The following is a 17,593-nucleotide window of genomic DNA, read 5'->3' as shown; positions in this document are numbered from 1 at the left end:
TGCCTTAAAATTCCATATAATAATAATAATAATAATAATAATAATAATAATATATTAATATATTATTTTAAAAAATTATTAGGAGACAAGCGCTTCAAAGCTTTCCACAACGGGGGTGCTTTTTTCGCCACAACACCAAATTTGTCATGTTTTAGTGGCGTTTGCTCATTCATTTTTTTTTTTTTTTTTTTTTTGGTTTTTTTTTTTTTTTTTTTTTTGTCAGAGTAAACTTTCAAGTTCCTTTCTTTACATTTAAAAACACCGTGTGTGTTTAAAGCATATAAAACAGATAAAAATAAATCGACCGTTATACGCGCTAACTACATATCCCATGATGCACCGAGGTCGTCGGTTTAGCTTCCGGGTCATTCTCAGTTCACGGTTGGGGACACATTTTAACCGGTAAAAATGCGAAGTAACCGAAGGAAAACTATTTGATTCTTGTTTTCGTGCATTTCAGATGAGACGATGGTGACATTTTAAGGTATGCCTAAAATAAAAGGACACGTTTGTAATGTTTAGTACGCTAAATATGTGTGTTTGCTTGTCACGTGCAAATAAATATTCGAAAGTAACCTAGCTTTATCACTATAAACAGCACGTTTTTGGAGAGCTTGTCTAAACCACATAAACAGTTCAACTCGTGTTAAATTCAGCTGTTTTTTATATAACCTCCAGACTTTTCCCGTGTTGGGAGACATCATTAAATGTAAAGTTGTAAGTTTTTCTGCTTGTATTTGGCTCCTTCGGTGGAAGGGTGATCGTGTTTACGCTCGTGCCTGTCTCTCTGTTAGCAAAATATCTCATGAACCACTAGACTGGATTTCAATGACTACCTTCTAACTTTTTGAGTCAGCCCAGCTCAAGATGGCCCCCACAGCTAATCGACATTAGCCAACACAAAAATGGCCACAAATTAATTGACACTGAGCTAATTCTTTGCGTGGTAGTAGCTGAGAGTCATCCTCAAAAACATACCCTAAGCTCTAACAGATGTCTTAGTATTGCATGAGCTCATGTTTGCGATTTGCACGGTTTGATCAAAACGAGTATAACTCTTTTCTCATCATAAGAAAAGTTTAACACTCTAGGTCTTCAACTTTGAATTGTTTTTCCTTGTTTGGTTAGAGCTCAAGCCACATGAAGGGATGCTCTATTGAATTTGCCAACCTGGTGTCACCATATCTAAAAAAAAAAGGGACTTGCTGTGGGGACACGCTCTACAGAGTATTGTTAATACCCTGGGTTCCTGACTGTATGTTGTTAAGGTCATCCGGCGTAAGCAGCTATAGGTGTTCGTCACGACAGCCTCGGCTCAGGCAGAGTGGGGATTAAATCGTGTACTTGGAAGGAGACACATGAGAGGCTTTTGCTGTTCTTAATCTACACAGCTAGCAATACCTACTCTTATGCAAACCTGCCTTCAGATCAGATGCAGGTCTCTGTCATAAATGCTTAATTTTTGAGGCTTTTGTTTTGTTTTTAAGAGGCTTCTTCGTTGCTGCCAGGATGGATCTTGGGAAGGCAAAGCTCCTTAGGACGGGACTCAACACTCTACACCAAGCCATCCACCCCGTGCACGGGATTGCCTGGACGGACGGCAAGCAGGTCTGCCTGACGTCCCTCTACTTCATCAATGGCGAGGTGACGTTTGGAGACACCAACGTAATTGGCCAGTTCGAGCACGTTCTCGGCCTCTTCTGGGGCCCGCTGTGCTGCTCCGACTCCCCTGCGCTGCTGGCCGTCCAGCACAAGAAGCACGTCACAGTGTGGCAACTGCAGCTCAGTGCCCTCGAGCAGAACAAGCTGCTGTGCACGCAGACCTGTGAGATGAGCGAGCCCTTCCCGTTGCTTTCCCAGGGCTGCGTCTGGCATCCCAAACTGGACATTCTGGCCGTGCTGACGAAGAGGGACACGTCCGTGTTGTTCTCTGTCAGGGTGGACAACAGGAGGATCAAGGCGGACATCAAAGGTAGTGGACTCATTCACTGTGCTTGCTGGACCAAGGACGGCACGCGCCTGGTGGTGGCTATAGGCAGCGCTCTCCATTCTTACATTTGGAATGACATCCAGAAGAGTTTAGTGGCATGCTCCTTCTGCCCCATCTTTGACGTCGGTGGCTACATTTGTGCCATCGAGACGACGGGGGAGGCTCAGGTGGCCGTGGCTACAGAGCTGCCCCTCGATAAGCTATGTGGGTTAAATGCTGGCATGGCTTTCGACGTGCCAACAGAGGCCGAGTCCCCACAAAGCCAGGGCTTGCATGTGGTCATGTCAGATGACGACAGCGTTCTGGATTCAAGGAGGAGATCGTTTGAATCCGAGAGGTCTTTCCTCCCCACCTCAGGCCCTCTGGATCTGACCCACCTCCTGGCGAGGCACCGGCGCTCGGACCCCAGCCCCCTTATCCACTTGCGCCGTCGGGACACCGTGACGGGTTCTGGCCAGGACTGCTCGCACCTCGTTTTGGTCACTTACGAGCGCAAGGTCACCACCACCCGCAAGGTTAGCATCCCGGGGGTTTTGGTCCCCGACATAGTTGCTTTTGATGCCCGTGCCTCCACGCTCGCGGTGGCGTCGAACACCTGTAACATGGTGCTTGTGTACAGCATCACCGCCTCCGCAATGCCCAACATTCAGCAGATCTCTCTGCAGCAGAACGACCGGCCCAAAGGAGTCTGCTTCCTGAGCGACAAGGTGCTGCTGGTGATGGTGGGCAGACAGAAGTCCAACGACCCCGCCTTCCTCCCGTCGGCCAACACTGAAAAGTACATTCTTCGCCTCATAGCCAAGGAGTTGATATACGACGGCGGGACGGCTATCCCACCATCCCCCTCCGCTACCAACCATGAGGCTTCGTCTAATTTCTGCGCAGGGATTAGGAGGCACTCAGAGCACCTGTCAAAGGATGACAGGGAGCGCCCAGGGATAAAGGACTTGGTGCTGCCTGGAAGGGGGGTAGTTTGTTTACCAGGGGGCAGGCGCCGGCTGGTCGAGGAGGTCAAGAGCACCGAAGCCGGCCCCGGCTCCGCGGACTTCACCGAGCGCCCCGCGTCCAGCACCTCCTCCGTCACTGTGGAGAACTACGACATGGACCACGTCGGTCGAATGGCCAGCCTGGCGGTAGCCGGCCAGGCCAGCAGGGACTCGAGCCGGGCGAGCTCGCCTCGCTTTGAGTCGCTGGAGAAGATCCACGCGGAGCCGACGCTGCCTCTGCCCGAGAAGCCGTCGAGCCTGGCCAAGGAGCGGGGCCTGGAGCAGCTGGTTCACAACATGGAGAGGCTCTTCACTCGCTTCGCAGATGTGCAGCAGTGCCTGGCAGAAATCAAAGTCTACACGCAGAACGGCCGGAAGGTCCCGAGTGGCTATCCGAACACAAGTGATCCTCCATATGTCAACGTCACATGTCAGGTACCGTTTTTTTTATTTATTGCACTTTCTAGCTTATCTCTGACACTGTGGTTAAGTCGTAGCATTCTCTGTCACAAGTGGCTCCAACTTATGCATTTTTATTCTGATGAAAGAACCCCTAAAGCCAGTTAATCCTAAATACACAAATTCCGCCCCTGGCACTTCTCCTGTTCTGTACGCTCATGCAGAAGCAGCTGTCGGAGAACGTGTTCATCGACGAGAGGAGGCCCGTGCTGCTGTGCGACGGGAAGCTGTGTCTGCGTGTCCTGCAGGACCTCTTCAACCTCGCCGTCGTGGAGATGATGTACGGTACGTGCACGCGTCGGTTTTGTCTCCGAAGCCGAATCGGGCCAAAGCTGCCTTTTGTAAAAAGTTCCGTCTCTTTGCGTGGAGCGGTGCTGCGACAGAGTGGAAGGAGGTCAATTGTCAGACGCTACTTTGAGGAAACCCCTCGCAGCTCGTTTCTTTTCAGAATGCTCGGGTGATGGGCTTCCCCAGCCAGAATTGTTTGGTTATATGCCACAGCTTCCCTTTTTATAGTATAAATATATTCTATAGAGAATATCATACTTATAACAGGTAAGTATGCTCATACTCATGGGCTGCTATTGTTCTTTTAGTAACGTTCCTAAGCTATAATTGGAAGCGATTAAGTGCCAAAGTCAGATTAACAAAAGCAGCTTACCGTTCCCGATAAGCATAGTGTTTTATTGTTTTTGTTGGGGTTTTTTTGCCACAGACACAAACTAGCTGCCCCTAATTTGTGATACACCCATGTTTTGTTCCCACATCCACAGTTTTTGGTAATAGTTTTGTCTTTTCTTTCTTTCTTTTTTTAATTTTAGGACCGTTGTGGATTGTACTCGTGGCAGATGCGGATGGCTTTGTGCCTCTGACGTTTAAGCCCAAAGAGGAACTTGTTGTGCGGAACGGGAAGAGGAAAACCACCTTGCGGACTCTCGGAAGTCCAGAGAATTCCTGCCCATCCAGTCCGGCTCCCGCCACAGCTACAGAGGCCTCTACATCCTGACACACACACGCGTACGGATCAGTGCAGTTTATTTATTTCTCTCCCTTTCTTTGTGACTTTTAAAGGACGAAAACAGTACGAAGCAGTCGGAAAGATGCAGTAAACCACAATCCTCCTGCTACAGATTTTAGGAACATCTGAGACATGTTTGAGTCATTCTGATGTCCAGACATTAGACGGAAACAGAGACATGTGTATGATGTCACGTTATTGATTTGATCTGTTTGTTATCAATGGAGCACAGCAGAATTACAATAATAAGTAAAAATAAGTTTAAAAAAAAGCTTTTACTCCCAAAATGTGGCTTCATAGTTTATTTTTAAAAATTACAAGCCAAATTTAAGATTAGAAAGCCAAAAAAAAAAATATATATATATATATATATATATATATATATATATATATATATATATATTTTTTTTTTATAGTGTCAGTACCACATCTGACCACAAGAGGGCACAACCCTCAACTGAAATGTCATTTATTTCTGCAGCTGTTTGGTGTGTTTATATCAGATAGCTTAGTTTATTAAATTTCTTCAACTAATTCTCCTTTTGATTGTTTTTTTTATTATTAGTTTAATTTTTAATCCCCCAAATTACCACAAGACCCACAAACGTGTTCAGTTCCAAACAGTCTCTACAACATTTATTTATTTCCTACCATAAATCTTTCTGTAATTCTGTATCGTAAATAAATAACAGTGTCGAGTCGAGCACAGCAAATAATATACATTCATTTATATAAATTAGTCAATCTTTTTTCTTTTTATGTTTTATATACAGTACATATATCAAGATGGATATACAGTACATGTGGAAAGTCAAACAGAAAATGTTTACATTAAAACAATGCCGTTATTTAACAGTGTAATATACACCAAAGAGCAACCTTCCAGCCTGAACGCTGGAAAAACCGTGGCTTTGTGAACTCGCTCCCAAAGTCCAGAGTCACACGCGGCTCAGATCTTCCGCCGTTCGGGAGCCAACGCTTTGTTTCCTGCGAGAGACACCAGCATCAGTGATGTGCTACATTCACAACATGAGTCGAAGGTAAAGACGGCACATACAGGACGGTCTTTACGCGCTTCTCCACAGCCACAGACGGAGGAAAAAAAAAAAAATCAATCTAAAAGGCTGTAATGTTCTGTGAAGCTTCCATCGCTGCTTCTTGAGGTTTTACTTCAAACTGGATCTAACTGGTCGTACAGGACACGATTACAGGTAATAGGCCGATTCCGGTTGCATTTATTTGCAGCTCTGCCCTGCCGATTTTGAATCAGGCCGATTTCTACTTCCTTTGAAGCAGCATAAGAGCGTTTGTTTGATTAATTCCTGATAGAATTAAAATATCTACTGTATGTATTCATAAAATATTTAAAGAAACTTAACAAACGTTAATACACTGAGGTGTTTGTACAATCTAATTGGAGAAGAATTGCTGTGTATCTTTGATTTAAAGCTCCCTAGTTTTTTTTTTTTTTACACCCTTTAACACATAAAAGTGCATGAAATAACAGGACGAACAATAAATTTCGGCACCTCCCAACATAATATTTGAGCAGGAGATCCTTTCAGTTGCTTCCTTTCCCCGATGTTTAGTTTTTAAACCCCTATAGATACTGTGTTACAAACTTTCCCCCTACTTTCCAAAGATGACAAGTACAGATTAGCCACTTGGCTAATCACGCACAGGGAAACTCTGATTTTTCTGGTTGCTGAAAACCAGGATTATTCTGATCACCAGCCCAGAAATGGATGCTTTTTTTTTTTTTTTTCAAACATTACAAGGTCACAGTTGATGGTGTATAATTGTATGACTTGTGAGACAGGATCGTGTCCAGGCACAGATGTTTAGTCTGCAAAACAAATAAACAATGCTGTTGCCTTCTGCTCGAAACCGTCGTGATCGGAGAAGTTTGGAACCAGCGCCAAACTTGAATGACTTGAATATCCTTGTCAAAACGGGCAACTATCGAGCCAGAGTTCTTTCATGGTAGTTAGAGATTTTTTTTTTTCCAGAAGGACATCTATCAGAAAAGAAGCTGTTCTTTGAAAAAAGGAAAAAAAAAGGACAGATTTGGTCTGGTGACCAGAGATTATTTGCTACCGATACATAAAACCCTTAACACGTAAGTGAATCTGAATCGGACAGGATTTTTGTTGATGACATGGGCTGTAGAGCCATCCTTTCCTTTCTAAGTGTCTTACGATCGTGCTGCCAGGACAGGATTACTGCTCAGCTGTCAGAAAGAGAGTGTCATATCTAAAAATAAAGTCTTAGAATAGAGAGGTTTAGGTCACATGAGAACAGAAGCTAGGGGATTATTGCCTCTAGTGACTTGATTTGCTTTACCAAAATCCCTCTTTTGCTGTAAGGGCACCTTGTCCTGTCTGGGTCACACGCTGTCTGTGTTGAGNCCCCCCCCCAAAAGGACACCAGCAAGGAAGAACAAGTGGCCTTGATTAAACTCTTTACGTGAACTTCTTGGTTTTGTGCACATTTTGAAACCAAGGACAGGTGTGTACAGGTGCCGTTTATCCAAGCTGGTCGAGCTTGCAGGTTTCTGGTAAGAATAAATTAAAGAAACGTCCGAAAGGAAGTTGTCCGTTAATAACTGGACTGGATGTTTCAAGAATTACTGACACCTGTTTCTAAATTATCTTTTTTTTTGGAAACAATAGCCTGTGGTATGAACAAATAATATTTTACTTTGTAGAACGACTTCAGCTCGGAGAGGGAGAGACTGGATTGGCGAGCTAATGGCTAGTTCGAGAGTGGGGGCACTTTAAACAAGAGTATGCCAGAATAACCACCTAATGTGAAATTAACGGCGACGTACAGGTTTATAAGAGAGTTCAAATGAAGGTTTTGAGTCTGAAGTTGTTTCCGGGCGGCAGTGTCTCGGCCCCGCTCAGACTAGCTTGGTTAGCTTGGTCCGAATTAAACGCGACTCGAGGTGATTCAAACGGCCGTCTTCAACAGGTAAGGTCCCACCAGTTCTTTGGAACCTTGTTACAGAACCTCACTTTAAAAGCTCTCCGCTCTGTCGCTGCTTAGGAAACTGGCAAAACGACGAAGAAAGCCGGTTTCGCTCCATCGTTGCAGAGCGTTTTTAAACGTCAAAGTGTAAACAAAAGGCCTCAAACCACACGTAAGTACGAGGGTTCAGGCGTCACGCTGGATTACACTTCTGAGATATTATGTATTTCACTGGAGCTTCACGCTGTCTACTACATCATAGTACTACCATATCACAGAGGCATATAATGTACGTCAGAGACACAGATTATTATTTGTTTTTACAGCTGTCTGTGACAGTTTGGAGGTTGATACGCGAGGCAGAGCGGAGGGCGCTAGACCTTTCCCCTCAGGTGTCCGTTAATGATTTCTACACACCGTAGCTCCTCCAGGTGGACTTTGTTCCTGAGCCGTACATCCTCGTTGATGGGGTACAGGAGCAGGATCATGAGGCCCGTGACGATGAAGGCGACGGGCGCGGCACCGATCAGCAGCTGCAGGGTGTACACCACGGGGGCGGGCTGCTTGCAGGCGCCGGTGTCGTACCCCGCGAACCTGCACGCACACAGAGACGCAGGAAACTGACATCAGGACGTAACGACACAGTCAGCATCTTAGGCATCCAACGGAGGTTAATGCAACTTTTTAGAGACGCTGTTTGAGGCTACTTTTAATTTGAAAGGCTTACATATCAAGAATACACAAATGAAGTCATGAAGTCCTTATAATTAGGTAAATATAGCCTCAAGTGGACAGCAATGCATGATGGGTTTAATAAGAAGTGGATGTGAGTGAGAACCAAGTAAACCTTTAATATTAGCAGCCTGATCGCACTCATTAAGGCAGCATCTCGCTGGGCTGCGACTGTTGGAGACAGAATTGCAAGGAAGCACGCAGATCTTCACTCGGAATAGACTGAATCGTAGGTTTGCCCAAACCCCCAGCAAACCTTTGAGCCACAAATTCACAGGAAGTTTGCGACTCACGCGAGGAGACGTTTTTGGGAGCTCTCGCAAATGTCGTTTGCGTTTTTTTGTTTTTTTTTTCTTTTTCCCACGAACGGTCGCGGCGGTCTGGTGAGACGCTGGCTGAAGTGATCGTCGGTTAGCGTGAGCGCCTCTAGAACAGCGGAGGTCTGAGCAGTAGCTGACCTGTAGCACGATGACACGAAGACGCCACATCAGCGGTGAGCTTAAAGACGAATTTGTTGCCGCCAAGCAGGCCATTTCCAAACAATTAGGTTGTTTTTTTTTCATTTTTGAGTGAAAAGGGTTAGTCACCAGGAGCAGATAACCCAAGCAAGTTCATCTTGAGGTCAGACTGTGAAATCCTCAAGTTTCTACTCTTAAGAGCCTCAGTTAGCATTAAAATGATCAAATTTAAGACGGGATCATTTAAAAAAGACTGAACCAGTCTTCTGGAACCAGTGTGGCTGGTTTCAGATATTTCCCAGGAGAAAAATGTCCTCTAATGTCCTTAATGTCCTCTAGATGACTCTAAAGTTGAGATGTTTGGTCCTAATCCAGCACAAACACTTCAACTGTCAAACACGGCGGTGGCAGCTTGATGATTTGGGCTCGTTTTGAAGCCTCGGGACCTGAGCACAACGCAGTCACTGAACTCACCGCGGACTCACTAAAGCACTATAGGGTCAAAACATGAATCTGTCAGAGAGGCTGAAACCGGCCTGCGTTGGGGTGGCCTCACTTAACATCCAGACCTTAACCTGACCGATACGCCGTGGTGGGTTTTTTCCGTCGGGGTTGAGGTCCGGAGCCGACCGGACGGGGGAAATTAAAAACTCACTCTAGGCAGAGCGTGGACACTCCCAGGGAGATCCCCGCAGCGAACTTGGTGAAGAAGACGTAGAATGAGTAGAAGATGGCTTCGTGGCCTTTAGAGTAGGGGTTGGCCAGCCTGAAGTCATCCACCACATCTGGCAACATAGACCTGGATTGCACACACACACACACACACACACACACAGGGCTGAGTGAGTTCACACTGCAGAATTTTGTGTCCTTTCCCTTGGATGGCCAGCCTCGCTGTGATTTGCGGTGCAGCTCTAAGCTGATGTGTGTCTTAGACCTCCCTAATCCGCTCGCTTTAATTTCCTTTAAAAAACTCAGCAAAGACGCCAGCAGATGGGTTACTGCTTCCCCAGCTCTGATATACTGCCGGGCTAAATTACAGAGCTAATAACGCGATTAGATGAGGAGCGGCGGGCGGTACCGCCGTCCTCCGCGCCACAAATAGGGAAAAACAACTAACCCCTTATAAAGTAAACATCCCTCCCCCCCACCCCCCCACGGGAGGCTGTAATTTGAGGGAGGGGTGAAGGAGATGAGTGGGGAGCGGTGGCGGCCATAAAAGCAAACAGATGTAAAGATACCTCCGGAGCCCTGTGATGGCATGACAGATTTACAGCAGGTGCCTTTTCGTGACCAGGACACGAACCCGGGGGCACCAAGTCACCATAAACGGAACGCTATCGTCGGCTGTACGCCTACACTCTGTTAATTTGGGAGGCGTTCCAATTTAGGATGGCCGCCGCAGCTAATCAAACAGAAATATGACACATAAGTGAGATTTCCAAGGCCTGACTCGCCATCACGGTCTTAGGCAGCAGGCGAGCGGCGTTCCTCCGCGGAAGGAAAGGTTTGTAAATATAAATGAGGGATGATCTGGACGGTCTGATGTGTACGGTCGAGCCTCACCACGGCAGCAGCAGCGACGCAGCTACGCTGAGTCCGGAAGACACGGCCACGACGTACGCCACCACCACGTTCGGGATGAAGACCAGCATCATGGTGAAGGGCATGATCCACTGAAAAGACGAACAAAAACGGGAGCTCAGTTTCGTTCGCCCTGTTTGACCTTTTTTTTGTGTGTGTGTTTCTGTTGCCAGCGTGAACGGACGCTGCCATTCTAAGTCCGTCCACCGGGGGGTGCAGACATTTAGAGTTTGTAGACGCCAAAATGGAAACGCCACACTCACTGTGATGCCGCAGAAAGCTGCCGTCTTCTTCCCAAATCTCTCCAGAAACCATTGCCACAGCGGGATGCTTATTACTGCGGAAACCTGCGTGGAAGCAGAAGCTGTGTAACTCACTTTACATTAATATTGGGGACAACTACAAACAGCAACTAAACAGGTTTAGGTTTGTGGAAGAGGTGCAACTATTAAAATCAATTCAATCTTACATAAGAATTATCCAAAAACTATCAAACGCACACCTCTGGAAGCAGAAGTTGAACGTAAATCAGTATGTTTTTAAATGTGCGGCTCATGTTCTTGTAATTGGCCGCGGTGACTCACGAGGATGGTCAGCACGATGTTCTGGAAGTGATCCCTCAGGTCGGCGGCGTAGGTGCAGAAGAGGACGAAGTTGCTCTGGACCAGCTGCGGGGAATCAGAGACAACGCGTTCAGACGTGCAGCCTCTGTCTAGTCAGCACTCAGCCTGCTAAGTGAAGGCACCGGGGAAGCTGCTGACTGCGCTCTGCGCTCTGATTTACTCCCACTCCCCCCGCCTCCGAGTCTCCACGCGGATCACAGCTGTCCACCTCGTAGGCGAGGGCAGATCAGCTGCGAAAACTTGGAAATTTCTTTTTTACAACTATTGCTGTAGGTGCCAGGAAGTCCTGAAACTGCTTTTAACGGCGTTCATCGAGTCGGCGCCGAGCACCACAGCGGTGCGCCCACACTGTCAGGAGGCGGGGGCCGCTTGCGTTTCGCCAACACGTTTACCTGAATTGCGACGGTGATGAAGAGGAAGGCGGCTGTCAGGATGAGGTACGGCCCGTGTCTCATCACCAGGATGAAGCCATGGTGGAAAGGAATCTGCTTCTCCGTCTTCGGGGCATAGGGATCTGAAAGACGTGGAATAAATAAATATATACATATGAGAGCAGCATATCAGATGTCATGCAGGAAGGGGAACGCGATAGATTTGCTCCTGGAAGTGCCCCTGCATTGCAGTGGACGCTGTTTGTCTCTCATAGAGGCATCATTTCTATAAACATTTAGCTGCAGGAGATAAAATATACTGTTGAGTTTTCATGAACAATTAATATCTTACCTGTTGTAGATGGCTTTTTGAACGACCTCAGTATGAAGAAAGACAGTTTAATTATGACCAGACTAATGAGCTAACAGCTAGTCTTAATGAAGCTAAGATCAAAGCAGAATACTGCCATTTTAAAACAACTCGACTCATAGAAATTCTTTTAAAAACATAAATCTTTACACTGGGGTGAGTTTTGCTCCACATGTTTAGTCCAGCAGAAATAAGACCTTCCTGTAGAAAGGGTCACAGGCTGCTCATTAGATCGCTGCTGCTTACTGCGCTTATAATTAACCACAGATTTCTACTTAAATAACTGCATAATGTAAAACTGACAGTAAAGATTTATAAAGCAGCATTTGGTTTCAAATTGTTGAGATTGAAGTCATTTTAAGACGACAACAATTTTCTTCAAGCTGAGGTCAACCAAACAGCTATCTACAACAGGTAAGATGTTAATTGTTCGTATCTTTCCACAGAATCCCACTTCAAATAATCAAAACTGCTTTTTCTCCCTCTACAGTATCGCAAACATCTCAACAAAGCTGAAGCTGCAAAATTTAAATAAATTAATTCAACCAGCTGACATAGAAACCACTTGACTTTTACTGAGTTTCGTTACCTGATTTATACTTTATTGTCATGTTTGATGCAGCAAAGGTCTGTGATGAAGCATAAATAATTGTTGATTTAATACCATTTACAACTGCCTCTGAATTACTGATCATTTCAGCTCACGTTTAAAAGTTTTATTGCAACAGGAACAAAAAAAAAACAGACAGCTAAGTGAAAAGGTAAATTGAAGTATGTTAATGAGCAAATCGTGTATCGAGTGGGATGATTTGTTTGAAAAGGGTCTCACCGTCTCTCTCTTTGACTCCCAGGAACATCACCACAGTGCAGACAAGGAACACTCCTCCTATCACGCCGGCAGCTATCATGTACATCTCCTTCTGCGTAGGGAAAGATCAAACGTTTAGCGTGGCCTACATCCATCCATCTCTCCGCACAAAAGCAGCAGGACTAAATCTATTCTGAGACGTCCCACGATCTTTAATTCATAATGTTCTCCGGTGCCTGAAAAATGGATTCATTTCAACACGATGTACATCTATTCGTTTGGGAAACGGAGGTGTCAGTTTGTACATTTATTCCAGTTCTTCCCTTGTTCCGTTACTCAGGGGAGGGTGATTTATTGCCTGTGTGGATTATCACAACAGTTTGAGCTGCACAACCTGCTGAGCATATTTAGCCGGAACAGGGAGAAACCTCAAGCAGATTTGTTTTCCAGAAATACGGACGGGAGCGGTTTAACGCCTGACGGGGAACCGCTTTACCTCCGACAACCTCTGTTTGTTTGCTGTTTTTTTGGGGGGGGGGGGTTTCCATGCGGCTCAGGCCCCGGCGGTTCATTATTATTTCTGCACGTCAGACACGCCCTGTTTCCGAGGGCAGGCGGCGTTTGCCCAGTGACCACGGTGGGGGGAGAGGGCTTGGAGCGGTGAATGGGTCACCCTGATGGGGTTCGCCCAAAAAATCCTTTGGAAAAAAAGTCACTGGCAAAGCCAAGCAGCTGCGGTCGAGCTGTTTCATCGGTACAAAAACTCCCGTGGTGGATTCTCAGGGTTTATTCACAGCTCGGTAAACGAAACCTGTGGCTGTTTCCAATCGCGTCCCTTCTCTCCCAGCTACCTCGGCGGTGAGAGATCAGTATTTCTGGGGTGGCTTCAAATGTTCTGGGTGAAGCATAAATAGGCCTAATGAGCTGCAGACCCCGCTTGGAGCCCGACGTGAGGGCAGGACGCCCCTTCCCCTCTCGTGGTCGTAAATTGGGAGCAGGCCCAGGATCTGGGGTTCAGATATCAAACGACGTCATCTACTTTTAATCTCACAGGTTACACGGGTTAAAACGCGAGCGTATTTCAAATGTCAGGACTCGTAGACGGTCAATAAATATGGAGCCAATTTTGAACAATCTTTCTTTTCATTCAGCACAGTCCTTTTATTTTTTACAACTTGTGTGTCTTTTCTTTTTTTTTTCCAAAAGTAACCCACCTTGAACGCACACACACACACACACACACACACACACAGCGCAGCTCCAAAGTCACAGCCCTTGTTTTTCTCGAGCCAACTCTGCGCCTTCCACTTTTAGCACACCTGGGCTCCTGGGTTGGCACGGAGACACTTACAGCGTGTGACAGGTAGTCCTGCAAGTGTACCGGGCTCCTCACGATCTCTGCCCCGCTGCTGTTGCCAAGGTAACCGGCGGACGTGTTGTGAGTGGGGCAGTGCTTCAGAGTGTGAGCGCTGGCCACTATCTGGCCCTGGATGGCGGCGCCCACGAGAGTCCCCAGCACCTCCATTGTCATTCCTGTCATCACGCCAGCAAAGAGCCACCTCTCAGTACCGACACGTCGTCACTACAGAGCCAAAATGGAAGCCCTCGTAATTGGGGCATTGTTTGCATTTTTAAAAAGATCTTACGGTAAGCAGTGGCTGAGTCTCTTTCCTTCTGGTCCGTGCTTAGGAACATGGTGAGAGCGGAGTAAGGCACGTGGAAACACTGCAAGGGAGCAAAAACACCTTGTTAAGACATAAATAATACAGTTCTTATTTAGACAACAAAAACTTCTGAGAGACTATGACTCGTTATGTGGACAGGAATGCCTGTTTGTCCCATATCATTTTTGTCCAGAGTAAATTATTTTTGTTTTTTATATTTTATTTTATACATCGGTGGTTCTCTGCAAATTAATCCCGATGCAGCTGATAGGTAACACCCTAACATTGGTGTTAATATTTAGTTTTGCCCGAGATATTCCCACAAACTGCATGATACAGATCTCCAAGTCTGAAAAGTGTATGTTTCTGCCAGAATAATCATATAATATAAAAGTGATAGCGGTGTACCATGAACCGCTATGAATTTTATTAAATTAGATCTTTTTTGAAACAGTAGCAATTGACTTGGGTCTTACCCACATTAAGACTAGCTGTTAGCCAGATATTGATTGTTCCTAACCTTTCCACAGAACTATTTGTTTTATTTAGTAAATTAACCTAATTCCTACAGTGTGTTACATGAAAAACACAGAAGGGTGAGTCTTAGTTTGAGGTATCTTGTGCGCACTTCAGTGTTGAACTTAAAAACACTTCCTGCTCAGGTCCAGCTCAAAATAGCCGCATATATAAACATATAAACCAGCCTCTCAATCAAAGGCTGGGAGCCTTTTATCCGCACGTTCCGGTGAAAATGCAGAGTACACGGCGTATATTTATCAAAGGCTATCTCTGCCTTTACCATGCTGGGCTGGCCTCAGATCTGTTCTCTCCCCCCCCCCCCTTCCTGACCACCACCTCTCCCAGAGAATAGCCGAAGCAACCGTGGTCCAGCTTCACTTTGTAATTTACGCCAGGGCTCAGTCAGCGCTGCGGCCGAATGAGCGTGCCGGGCCTCGACGAAAATAAACGCAGCCGTGAACGGGGTTTTTGCGTCGTTTACGGGCCCCTTTTCGGGATGCGATCGTTCACAGAATCAAGCCGGCTTCGTTGTCGGATAGAGACGGAGGCGAGAGGTGATTAACCTGGCGGGAAGCCCGTCACTGTTTGATGGCACGAATAGACGGAGCTTTGCGCTTTGTTTACAGACTGAGGCGTTCCGAGTGATTACAGCTGAACTTCACCCAAACACGCAGCCAGAAACAATGAAGGGCGGCTAAAAGTGGCAACCGGCATTTACCGAGCAAGAGGTTCCTGGCAGAACCGACTGTATACTTATCAAGTCGTTTGAGCTGTATGCCATTACAGCTCGCCGCAGTGTGGCTGCGGCGGTCTCAGTGCTCCGGAGCACATGTTAGATGGGTTATCCCAGAGCTGAGGGGAAAATAATGGTCTGGACCATAATAAGAAAAGGCAAACCAAATAACTCTACTTCCCCTTTGAGGTGAGGTGTGTAAACATTTCTGGGCACCGAATTTGCTGCTCATCTAACAATTCAGAACATCCAATCATCTCCACTTGAAACGCAGCCGTCCGCAACCGTTTCCGCATCTTATTTTCGACGTTTCGTCATCTGAAGAGTGGCGCCAAGGCCAAGGGCTTTCGGCTCCTGTTTCACGCATCTTTCACCGAAAGTCCCCCCGACGTCTCGTCTCGATCCCGGAGCATACTCACGGTGATGAGGGTTTGGTAGAGGCAGTAGAAGCCCAGGTACCAGATGAACCTGCCGGTGATGAAGGGAGGAACGAACCAGAGGTAGAAGTACGACACCACCAGGAAGGGCGTGCAACCCACCATCCTAAGAAGAAGAAAAAGAGGGAGCTGACAGATGGCGGACATGAAGGCAAATCCATAGCACATTTAAATGCATAGCGTTCCTTGAAGGAAGGCTCATCCCGAGCTGGCTTTCACGCCAGGGTTTAAATGACGGAGTCGTAGCCGTTTTAGTCTAAGCTTAAAAATTACGTTACACAAAATGTTAAGCAATAGTGCAAAATCTATCAAAATGTGTTAGCTCTCGAGTATGTGTTGAGAATAACTCTCAGCTACGACCGCACCAAGTTTTAGCTCAACATCTATAAAACTGACTGAGTTATAAACACTTTTGTGTCACCAATGGTAGATCAGCTGTGTCGGCCAATCATAAATTAGATTGACTTCAAAAGTCAATCAGTTGTAGATGTATATCCAGTCATGACTTTCTGAGGGGTTCATTAAAATCCATCACGTGGTTCATGAGGTATGTTGCTAACAGACAAAGAGATTTGACTCCAAACAATTAATGCAAACGTTTCAAGCAAAGATCTGGAGCTATGTGTAGTGTTTGGGGTGTATGTTGGGGATGGCACTCAGCTACTATCACATTACATTTTAGCTCAGCGTTAGTGAAATCGACTGAGTTATGACTATCTTTGTGTTGGCTATGGTTTGTTAGCTGTGGCGGCCATCTTGAATTAGATTGACTCCAAAAGTCAATCAGTTGTAGACGTAGATCCTGTGATTATTCCCTGAAAGTTTCATTCAAATCCCTCGCGAATCCCCTGAGATACTTTGCTAACAGACATGCAGAGTCGACTCCAATAGTTATTGGAAAGGTTTTAAGCGAAGCTCTCATGCGATCGGTTAGCGCTCAGACTATGAGCTGAGGATGACACTCAGCTACTACCACACCAAGTTTTAGCTCAGCAGCCATGAAACTGACCGAGTTGTGGCCATCTTTGTATTGGCTAATGTCGATTAGCTGTGGGGGCCGCCTTGTATGAAACTGACTCCAAAGGTTAATCAGTTGTCGATGTGCATCCAGTGATTACTTTCTGAGAGGTTCGTTAAAACCTGCCCTGCGGTTCACAAGATATTTTGCAAATGAGCACAGGTGTAGGCAAAAAGACAATTCAGGGAAATGTCAAAATATTTCCACTCCACAAGCAGATGCAGGTGAAACACACACACACACACACACATTAATACACACACTAAGGCAAACGCAGCATGAAGTGATTCTGCTGTGATGTGCTTTTTCTCAGGACCTGGAGTGATACAGCATGCGGGTCATGTATAATTCATACATATACAACCGGCACGCATCATTACGGTTAAAGTGAAACAGCTGTGTTGCAAAATAAATAAAAAATACACCCAAATGATCTTTGCATCATCCACCCTCTTCCTCCTGCCTTTAGGGTATATAAAAAAATATGGAGTTTCTGCACCAGGACAGCAAAAGTGTAAAAAAATAAAATTTAAAAATTAGTCGAACAGAGGCCTGTTAGTCAGTTCTTGTTGGGGTCCAGGGTTTTTGAATGGTGGGGCTGCTGTCTCACTTTTGTCCACCAGAGGGCGTCCTGAGGTTTTGCCTGGAGGGTTGGTCTACAGCTCCTGATCCAGCGCACCTGGTGCCAATCTCGTCAGCTCCTACAGGTGCTGGTCATAAAATTAGAATATCATGAAAAAGTAGATTGATTTCAGTAATTCCATTTAAAAAGTGAAACTTGTATATTATATTCATACATTACATACAAACTCATATATTTCAAATGTTTATTTCGTTTAATTTTGATGATTAC

The 17,593-nt window shown here is 45.9% G+C and overlaps 2 protein-coding genes across 3 annotated transcripts in view; one reads left to right on the top strand and one right to left on the bottom strand.

The window, feature by feature from the left end:
- Positions 1 to 305: 305 nt before the first annotated feature.
- LOC108231791 (WD repeat and coiled coil containing) lies at positions 306 to 4,793 on the top strand. The gene is made up of 4 exons (XM_037981406.1): positions 306 to 484; positions 1,490 to 3,411; positions 3,600 to 3,720; positions 4,257 to 4,793. Exons 2-4 carry the CDS (start codon positions 1,510 to 1,512, stop codon positions 4,439 to 4,441), a joined length of 2,208 nt encoding a protein of 735 aa, XP_037837334.1. The 5' UTR covers positions 306 to 484; positions 1,490 to 1,509; the 3' UTR covers positions 4,442 to 4,793.
- A 269-nt stretch (positions 4,794 to 5,062) lies between these two features.
- The window catches only part of mfsd2b (major facilitator superfamily domain containing 2B), a 26,070-nt gene continuing 13,539 nt past the window's right edge, over positions 5,063 to 17,593 (bottom strand). The window contains exons 4-14 of one of the 2 annotated variants that reach the window (XM_037981619.1): positions 15,705 to 15,828; positions 14,016 to 14,094; positions 13,721 to 13,902; positions 12,391 to 12,481; positions 11,213 to 11,334; positions 10,782 to 10,865; positions 10,461 to 10,544; positions 10,180 to 10,289; positions 9,269 to 9,412; positions 7,841 to 8,017; positions 5,063 to 5,440 (exon numbers count right to left, since the gene is read on the bottom strand). In XM_037981619.1, coding sequence (XP_037837547.1) covers positions 5,392 to 5,440; positions 7,841 to 8,017; positions 9,269 to 9,412; positions 10,180 to 10,289; positions 10,461 to 10,544; positions 10,782 to 10,865; positions 11,213 to 11,334; positions 12,391 to 12,481; positions 13,721 to 13,902; positions 14,016 to 14,094; positions 15,705 to 15,828 — 1,246 coding nt within the window. In that variant the 3' untranslated portion in view covers positions 5,063 to 5,391. The remainder of the gene's footprint in view (positions 5,441 to 7,840; positions 8,018 to 9,268; positions 9,413 to 10,179; positions 10,290 to 10,460; positions 10,545 to 10,781; positions 10,866 to 11,212; positions 11,335 to 12,390; positions 12,482 to 13,720; positions 13,903 to 14,015; positions 14,095 to 15,704; positions 15,829 to 17,593) is intronic. The other variant, XM_017409078.3, reaches the window with a different exon arrangement.

The sequence above is a fragment of the Kryptolebias marmoratus genome, linkage group LG19, assembly GCF_001649575.2.
Source record: "Kryptolebias marmoratus isolate JLee-2015 linkage group LG19, ASM164957v2, whole genome shotgun sequence".
Lineage (NCBI taxonomy): Eukaryota > Metazoa > Chordata > Actinopteri > Cyprinodontiformes > Rivulidae > Kryptolebias > Kryptolebias marmoratus.
The sequence above is the reverse complement of the archived record's forward strand: the minus strand, read 5'-3'. Positions and strand labels throughout refer to the sequence as shown.

What these genes read in the sequence shown, in the direction of transcription:
- LOC108231791 (XM_037981406.1), top strand. Translation starts at nt 1,510, where the DNA reads ATGGATCTTGGGAAGGCAAAGCTCCTTAGGACGGGACTCAACACTCTA. An exon ending in ATGTCAACGTCACATGTCAG is followed by an intron (nt 3,412 to 3,599) that starts GTACCGTTTTTT and finishes ACGCTCATGCAG; the next exon opens with AAGCAGCTGTCGGAGAACGT. An exon ending in CGTCGTGGAGATGATGTACG is followed by an intron (nt 3,721 to 4,256) that starts GTACGTGCACGC and finishes TTTTAATTTTAG; the next exon opens with GACCGTTGTGGATTGTACTC.